Raw genomic sequence first — 9,433 nt, forward strand, 5'->3', positions numbered from 1 at the left:
TTTTTTTTTTTTTAAATAGGGTCTCACTCTGTCACCCAGGCTGGAGGGCAGTGGTGTGATCTCGGCTCACTGCAACCTTGACCTCCTGGGTTCAAGCAATTCTCCCACCTCAGCTTCACAAGTAGCTGGGACTACAGGGACATGTCACCACACCTGGCTAATTTTTGTATTATTTGGTAGAGATGGGGTTTCACCATATTGGTCAGGCTGGTCTTGAACTCCCCACCTCAAGTGATCCGCCTGTCTTGGCCTCCCAAAGTGTTGGGATTACAGGCGCCAGCCACTGCACCCAACTCCAGGTTTAACCTTGGAAAACGTCTCTTTAAGGTGACAAGGGAAATTTTTATTTTCTCATATCAAACATTATAGAGGGCTAGATGTATTGGCTCATGCCTGCAATTTCAGCACTTTGGGAGACTAAGGCAGGAGGATCACTTGAGGCCAGGAGTTCAAGACCAGCCTAGGCAACATAGTGAGACCCTGTCACTACAAAAATTTTAAGAAAATTATACAGATATACAAAGAAAAAGTTAAGTCTATCCATATTTTCATCTTGCCTTCACAAGGTAACCAGTATCAACAGCTGGGTTTGTATTTTTCTTTTTTTTTTTTTTTTTTTGAGATGGAGTTTCGCAGTGTCTGTCACCCAGGCTGGAGTGCAGTAGTGCGATCTTGCCTCACTGCAAGCTCTGCCTCCTGGGTTCACACCATTCTCCTGCCTCAGCCTCCCGAGTAGCTGGGACTACAGGCGCCCGCCACCACGCCCAGCTGATTTTTTGTATTTTTAGTAGAGACAGGGTTTCACCGTGTTAGCCAGTATGGTCTCGATCTCCTGACCTCGTGATCCGCCTGCCTCGGCCTCTCAAAGTGCTGGGATTACAGGCATGAGCCACTGTGCCGGTCTGGTTTGTATTTTTCTATCCTTTTCCTTGCTCATACAAATATACGTGCACACAAAGGAAACAGAAGGATGTTTCTTTTAAACAAAACGTGTTTGTTTTGTTTAACAGAAAATAGGATCATGCTCAAATTTATTTTCACATATCACTCTGAAGTTTATTTCCTTTATTAAGATGATAAAAAGGATTATGATTAACATAAAGATGTATGAGATGAACAATGTCTTAAAGGACAGACAGGTAGCGAAGGAATTACAATGGAAGAAGTAAAAGAGCATCCCAGGAAGCAGGGGAGGAATAGGAGAGACACACAGGAAAGTCTATAGATTGGAGAAGGAACAGCAAATGCATGTATTTAACTGGTGCCAGGAGAGAGGTTTGTGTACAGTACAGGCATACCTCAGAGACACTCTGGGTTCAGTTCCAGACAGCCACAATAAAGTGAGTCACTTGGATTTTTTTGTTTCCCAATGCATATAAAAGTTGTGGTTACACTATACCGTAGTCTATTTAAAGTGTGTAATAGCGTTATGTCTACAAAAACGTACATACTTTAATTTGGTTAAGGTATGGCCCAAAATGCTAACCATCATCTGAGCCTTCAGCAAGTCATAATCTTGCTGGTGAAGGTCTTTCCTCCATGTCTGATAGCTGCTGGCTGATCAGGGTGGTGGCTGCTGAAGGCTGCAGTGGCTGTGGCAATTCCTTAAAATAAGACAACAATGAAGTCTGCCACATCAATTGACTCTTCCTTTCATGAAAGCTTTATCTGGTGCAGGTGATGCTGTTTGATAGCGTTCTGTCCACAATAGAACTTCTTTCAATACTGGAGTCCATCCTCTCAAACCCTGCTGCTGCTTTATCAACTAAGTTTATGTAATATTCAAAATTCTTTGTTGCCATTTCAACAATGTTCGCAGAATCCTCACCAGTAGTTTCCATTTCAAGAAACCACTTTCTTTGCTCATCCATAAGAAGCAATTCCTCATCTGTTCAAAATTTATCATGAGATTGCAGCAATTCAGTCACATCTTCAGGCTCCACTCCTAATTGTAGTTCTCTTGTTATTTCTACTCCATCTACAGTGACTTCCCTCACTGAAGTCTTGAACCCCTCAAAGTCGTCCATGACAGTTACCATCCACTTCTTCCAAACTCCTGTTAATATGGATATTTTTACTTCCTCCCATGAATCACGGATATTCTTAATAACACCTAGAATGCTGGATCCTTTTCAGAGGTTTTCAGTTTACTTTGCCCAGATCCATCACAGGAATCACTATCTATGGCAGCTATAGCCTTTTGAAACGTATTTCTTAAATAGTAGGACTTGAAAGTCGAAATCACTCCTTGATCCATGGGCTATAGAATGGATGTTATGTTAGCAGGCATGAAAATAACATTCAACTCCTGAACATCTCAAGCTCTACAGAAGCTCTCCATCAGAGCGCTTAGGTGACCAGGTGCACTGTCAATGAGCAGTAATGTTTTGAAAAGAATCCTTTTTTCTGAGGAGTAGGTCTCAAAAGTGGGCTTAAAATTCTTAGTAAATCATACTGTTAACAGATGTGCTACTATCCAGACTTTGTTGTTCCAATTATAAAGCACAGGCAGAGTAGACTTAGCATAATTCTTTTTTGAGATGGAGTCTCACTCTGTTACCCAGGCTGGAGTGCAGTGGTGTGATCTCGGCTCACTGCAACCTCCACCTCCCGGTTTAAGTGATTCTCCTGCCTCAGCCTCCTGACTATAGCTGGGACTACAGACGCGTGCCACAATGCCTGGCTAATTTTTTTTGTTTTTTGAGACGGAGTCTTGCATTGTCCCCCGGGTTGAAGTGAATGGCGCAATCTTGGCTCACTGAGACCTCTGCCTCCCGGGTTCAAGCAATTGTCCTGCCTCAGCCTCCCGAGTAGCTGGGACTACAGGTGTGTGCCACCACACCCAGCTGATTTTTATATTTTTAGTAGAGACGCAGTTTCACTATGATAGCCAGGCTAGTCTCGAACTCCTGACCTCATGATTCGTCTGCCTCAGCCTCCCAAAGTGCTGAGTTACAGGTGTGAGCCGCCACGCCTGGCCTAATTTTCTTTTCTTTTTTTTTTTTTGTAGTTTTAGTAGAGACAGGGTTTCACCATGTTGGCCAGGCTGGTCTTGAACTCCTGGCCTCAAGTGATCTGCTCACCTCGACCTCCCAAAGTGCTGGGATTATAGGCATGAGCCACCATGCCCGGCCTGTATAGCATAATTCTTAAAGGCACTAGGATTTTTGGAATGTAAATGAGCATTGGCTTCAACTTCAAGTCATCAGCTGTATTAACTTCTAACAAGAGATTCAACCTGTCCTTTGAAGATCCGAAGCCAGGAATCAAGTTCTCTCTAGCTATGAAAGTCCTAGTTGGCATCTTCTTCCGATAAAAGGCTATTTCATCTACCTTGAAAATCCATCGTGTAGTGTAGCCACCTTCATCAATGATCTTATCTAGATCTTCTGGGTAACTTGCTGCAACTTCTACATCAGCGCTTGCTGCTTCACCTTGCACTTTTACATTATAAAGATGGCTTTTTTCCCTTTAAACATTATGAACCAATCTCTGCTAGCTTCAAACTTTTCTTGTGCATCTTCCTGACTTCTCTCAGCCTTCATAAAACTGAAGACAATTAAGACCTTTCTCTGGAGTAGGCTTTAGCTTAAGGTAATATTATGGCTGGTTTGCTCTTCCATCCAGACTATTACAATTTTCTCCATATCAGCATAAGTGAAACTTATGTCTGTTTCACTTCCTATTTTTCAGATGTTCACTGGAGTAGCACTTTGAATTTCCTTCAAGAATTTTCCCTTTGGATTCACAACTTGGCTATTTGGTGCAAAAGGCCCAGCTTTCTGCCTGCCTCGGCTTTTGACATTCCTTCCTCACTAAGCTTAATCATTTCTAGGTGTAGATTTAAAGTGAGCGATGTGCGGCTGGGTGCGGTAGCTCAAGCCTATAATCCCAGCACTGTGGTAGGCCAAGGTGGGTAGATCACAAGGTCAGGAGTTCAAGACCAGCCTGGCCAAGATGGTGAAACCCCCGTCTCTACTAAAACCCGGGAGGCGGAGGCTGCAGTGAGCCAAGATCGCGCCACTGCACTCCAGCCTGGGTGACAGAGCGAGACTCTGTCTCAAAAATAAATAAATAAATAAATAAATAAATAAATAAATAAATAAAGTGAGAGATGTGTGACTCTCCCTTACACTTCAACACTTAGAGGCCATTGTAGGGTTATTGATTAGCCTTATTTCAATATTGTCCTGTTTCAGGAAATAAGGAGGCCAGGAGAGTGGCGAAATGACTGGGTGGTAGAGGAGGCAGAACACACACAATATTTGTTAAGTTCGTTGTCTCATATGGGCACAGTTTGTGGTGCCCCAAAACAATTACAATATTAACATCAAAGGTCACAGATCGCATATAACCATGCAGATATGATAATAATGAAAAAGCTTGAAATATCGTGAGAACTACCAAAATGTGGCACAGAGACACGAAGTGAGCACATGCTGTTGGAAAAATGGTGCTGGTGGACTTGCCGGACACAGGGTTGCCACACACCTTCAATTCGTAAAAAACACACTCTCTGCGTAGTGCAGTAAAGCAAAGCGCAATGAGATATGCCTGTCATCAAACCAGAGCAGAAAAGGTTACCGGGCCATTCCATCCCACTTAATTAAGTACCTGCAGTCCGGGGTACAAGAGGCCACTCAGCAAAGGGTGCTCCACTTGCTTTACCACCTCAGCTCCAGCCTTCTTGGAATCGTGCTGTGTGACCACGGAGGAGAGTCTGTACACATCCAGTGTGTACTCTCTGAAGAGGAAAGGAAGAGGGGACAGCTGTAAACCTGGGCCTAGGCCTCGGTTTCCTAGGGCAATCTAAAGCACATTAATTTATTTCCCTAACCTTAGTGTAACCAGGGATCTCAGTTTTAAAAATATATTTTAATCACCAACTTTCTTCTTCTTCTTTCCCTCCCTTCTGGCAATGCATGCTTATGTAATTATGTTCTTGCTTAAGAAATTCCAGAGAGGAGGGTGAGGGTTCAAAAACTACCTATTGGGTATTGTGCTGATTACCTGGGTGACAAAATTTTCTGTACACCAAACTCCTGTCACATGTAATTTACCCAAATCTGCACATGCAACCCTTGAATCTAAAATAAAAGTTGGAAAAAAAGAAAGAGATTCCAGAAGCTAATCTTGAAACAAACTAGGCATGGAGCCCAGACTGCAGAATCCTCCTGCTCAGAGGGAGTCTGGAACAATTAGTCCATCACCATCAGTCTGAAGTCAAGATAACAGCAACCATACCTCCTGACAGGCAATTATGCAAGACAGCCATCAGAACAAAGACACACAGACCCTGCATTCTCACCACTCCTGCATGTCTCCCATACCAAGCCTCCCTTTAAAAATACTATGGTAAAATTTAGAATTTAAGATGGTACTTTAGTACACTAGTTCACCATCTTCTCAGTTTGTTGGTTCTCTGATTAAACCTGCTTTTCCTCCCACCAACCCTTGTATCTTATGTCTGGCTTTCAAGTGTCCGGGCAGCCAAACCTGAGTCCAGTTACTTTAGGACATTCAAACAGAGCACTGGCTGGTAGCTTCTAAAATGGGACGGACTTATCCTCTTAACTAAAATACTACTTTATTTCTTTCTTTATTTATTTAGAGAGACAGAGTCTCGCTCTGTCGCCCAGACTGGAGTGCAGTGGCATGATCTGGGCTCACTGCAAGCTCCGCCTCCCAGGTTCACGCCATTCTCCTGCCTCAGCCTCCTGAGTGGCTGGGACTACAGGCGCCCGCCACCATGCCCGGCTAATTTTTTGTGTGTTTTTAGTAGACACGGAGTTTCATTGTGTTAGCCAGGATGGTGTCAATCTCCTGATCTCGTGATCCGCCCGTCTTGGTCTCCCAAAGTGCTGGGATTACGGGTGTGAGCCACCGCGCCCGGTCAATATTAATTTATTTTTATGTTTTTCCTTTTATCTTTTTTTTTTTGAGACAGGGTCTCACTCTGTTGTTGGGCTGGAACACAGTGGTGTGATCAGAGCTCACTGCAGCCTCAATCTCCCTGGGCTTAGGTGATCCTCCCATCTCAGCCTCCAGAGGAACTAGAACTACAGACATGTGCCACCACACATGGCTAATTTTTCTATTTTTTGTAGAGACGTGGTTCCCCCACATTGCCCAGGCTGGTCTGGAACTGCTGGGCTCCAGCAATCTACCCACCCCAGCCTGCCAAAGTGCTGGGATTACAGGTATGAGCCACAGTACCAGGCTTCTTTTCCTTTTAAAAGAGGGCTTTAATTAGTATTTTTCTTCACTTCTAGAAAATGTTCTGCCATTATCTCTTGAAATACTGCTTCTCTGCCATTCTCCTTCAGTCTCTTCATTTGGAATGCCTTTTCAACTGTTATCAAAATTTCCCAGTCTATTTCCATGTTTTTTTGTTTTTGAGACAGAATCTTGCTCTATTGCCCAGGCTGCAGTATAATGGCACAATCATAGTCACTACAGCTTCGATCTCAGCTCAAGTGATCCTCCCACTTCAGCCTCTCAAGTAGCTGGGATTACAGGTGCATGCCATGATGCCTAGCTAATTTTTTTGACTTTTAGTAGAGATGAGGTCTCACTATGTTGCCCACTCTGGTCTCAAATTCCTGAGCTCAAGTGATTCTCCTGCCTTGGCCTCACATAGTGCTGGGATTACAGGCATGAGCCACTGCATCCAGCACCCTCACCCCCTGCCATTTTTTTTTTTTTTTTTTTTGAGACAGAGTCTCATTCTGTTGCCCAGGCTGGAGTGCAGTGGTGTGATCTTGGCTCACTGCAACCTCTGCCCTGTAGGTTCAAGCAAGTCTCCTGCCTCAGCCTCCCGAGTACTGGGATTACAGGCATGCACCACCATGCCTGGCTAATTTTTGTATTTTTAGTAGAGACAGGGTTTCACCATGTTGGCCAGGCTGGTCTTGAACTCCTGACCTCAGGTGATCCACCCGCCTCAGCTTCCCAAAGTGCTGGGATTACAGGCGTGAGCCACCATGCCTGGCCCTAAAGTCATTTTTGTATATAGAAAAATATCAAGTGACTTTAAAGCAAGATCACTTTATTTATCCCAGCTTCCCATATCCCAAATTCTCTTAAGTTCTTGGAGAATAAAAACCATGCCTGTGTTCTTCACAGGTATAACCCCAGTGCCTAGACTAGTGTCTCGCACATAGGAAGAATTCAATACATATTTGCAAGACTCACTCCCTCACCTTATTCAGGTTTCTAACGTCATTTTAGTAGAGGGCTTCCCTAACCATCTCATTCAAATTGAAACCCCCCGTTTCCCGAAAACTTTCTCTACCCTGGCTTGCCTGCTTTGTTTCAGCTATCGCCATCTGACACACATAAAACTTATTATTTACTGTCTGTATTTCCTTGCTGGAATGTAAGCCCCATTAGGATAGGGACTTTTGTTTTGGCTTACTTTTGCATATCCAGTATCTAGAACAGTGCTTATCATATACCAGGGGCTCCATAAAGATCTGTAGATTAAATGTAAAAATGAATAAAATTTCAGGTACTCTACAAAGGCTGTAGATTCAAAGATGTTCATATGCTTTATTTAGTCATTTCTTTTTCTTTCTTCTCTTTTAAGATGGAGTCTCTTTGTTGCCCAGGCTGGAGTGCAGTGGTATGATCTCCACTCACTGCAATCTCCACCTCCTGGGTTCAAGTGATTCTCCTGCCTCAGCCTCCCGACTAGCTGGGACTACAGATGCGCGCCACAATGCCTGGCTAATGTTTTTTCTTTTTTGAGTGGGAGTCTTGCATTGTCGCCCGGGCTGGAGTGCAATGGCACGATCTCGACTCACTGCTACCTCTGCCTCCCAGGTTCAAGCAATTGTCCTGCCTCAGCCTCCCGAGTAGCTGGGACTACAGGTGCATGCCACCACACCCAGCTAATTTTTATATTTTTAGTAGAGACGCAGTTTCACTATGATGGCTAGGCTAGTTTTGAACTCCTGACCTCGTGATTCGCCTGCCTCAGCCTCCCAAAGTGCTGAGTTACAGGTGTGAGCCACCATGCCTGGCCTAATTTTTTGTATTTTTTAGTAGAGACGGGGTTTTGCTGTGTTGGCTAGACTGGTCTCAAACTCCTGGCCTCCAGTAATCTGCCTACCTCAGCCTTCCAAAGCACTGGGATTACAGGTGTGAGCCACCATTGCCTGGCCCTATTTTTCTTTCTTTCTTTTCTTTTTTTGAGAGATGGGGACTTGCTATGTTGGCCAGGGTAGTCTTGAACTCTTGGCCTCAAGCAATTCTCCTAGCTTGCCCTCTCAAAGTGCTCAGATTATAGACATGAGCCACTCTGCCCAGCCTATATGCTTTATTTAAAGCCCTAAATGCATCAATAGTGAGGAATGGTAAAGAAAATTATATTAGATGCAGTAAAAAGAGAAATCTACTAGTAAGCAAGAGATCTGGGTTCACATCCTGATTCATTTACTTACTAGATATATAAACTTGGGAAAGTTAAATCTGAATTAATTTCCTTATCTGTGAAACAGGACAAAATAATGCTCATTTTAAAAAGTTGTTCTAAGGGTTTAAATGCAAAAGTGACTAATAGAGTGCTATGTACTTATACATGCATATCTGAGGTTTTAAAAATTTTTAAATGTGAAGACAATGAGGTAGCATGGGGGAATTACTTAAGAAAGAGTAAGTTAGGCCGGGCATGGTGGCTCACACCTGTAATCCCAGCACTTTGGGAGGCTGAGGCAGGCGGATCACAAAGTCAGGAGATCGAGACCATCCTGGCTAACATGGTGAAACCCCGTCTCTACTAAAAATACAAAAAAATTAACTGAGTGAGGTGGTGGGTGCCTGTAGTCCCAGCTACTCAGGAGGTTGAGGCAGGAGAATGGTGTAAAGTCGGGAGGCGGAGCTTGCACTGAGGTGAGATCACGCCACTGTACTCCAGCCTGGGCGACAGAGCAAGACTCGGTCTCAAAAAATATAAATAAAAATAAAAAAAAGAAAGAGTAAGTTAGGTCGGGGGCAATGGCTCATGCCTGTAATCCCAGCACTTTGAGAGACCGAGGCGGGAGGGTCACCTGAGGTTGGGAGTTCAGTACCAGCTTGACCAACATGGAGTAACCCTGTCTTTACTAAAAATACTAAATTAGTTGGGTGTGGTGGTGCATGCCTGTAATCCCAGCTACTTGGGAGGCTGAGGGAGGAGAATCACTTGAACCCAGAAGACGGAGGTTGCAGTGAGAAAAGACTGCGCCATTGCACTCCAGCCTGGGCAACAAAAGCGAAACTCCATCTCAAAAAAAAAAAAAAAAAAAAAAAAAAAAAAAAGAAAGAAAGAGTAAGTTAAACATCAGAACATGAAATATCTATGCTAACATTCCAAATATGAACAAAACTCACAAAGATAAAAAGCAATAACAATTGTTGGGGTGGTGAAAATAAGTGAAATATTTTTCTTTCA

General features: G+C 43.6%; 1 protein-coding gene across 1 annotated transcript in view; it reads right to left on the bottom strand.

The window, feature by feature from the left end:
* The window catches only part of YARS1 (tyrosyl-tRNA synthetase 1), a 44,982-nt gene that overhangs the window by 28,607 nt on the left and 6,942 nt on the right, over positions 1–9,433 (bottom strand). The window contains exon 2 of the mRNA XM_017884420.1: positions 4,615–4,809. Within this exon, the coding sequence (XP_017739909.1) occupies positions 4,615–4,809 (195 nt within the window). The remainder of the gene's footprint in view (positions 1–4,614; positions 4,810–9,433) is intronic.

This window comes from Rhinopithecus bieti, unplaced genomic scaffold (genome assembly GCF_001698545.2).
Source record: "Rhinopithecus bieti isolate Rb0 unplaced genomic scaffold, ASM169854v2 scaffold_13029, whole genome shotgun sequence".
NCBI classification, from domain to species: domain Eukaryota; kingdom Metazoa; phylum Chordata; class Mammalia; order Primates; family Cercopithecidae; genus Rhinopithecus; species Rhinopithecus bieti.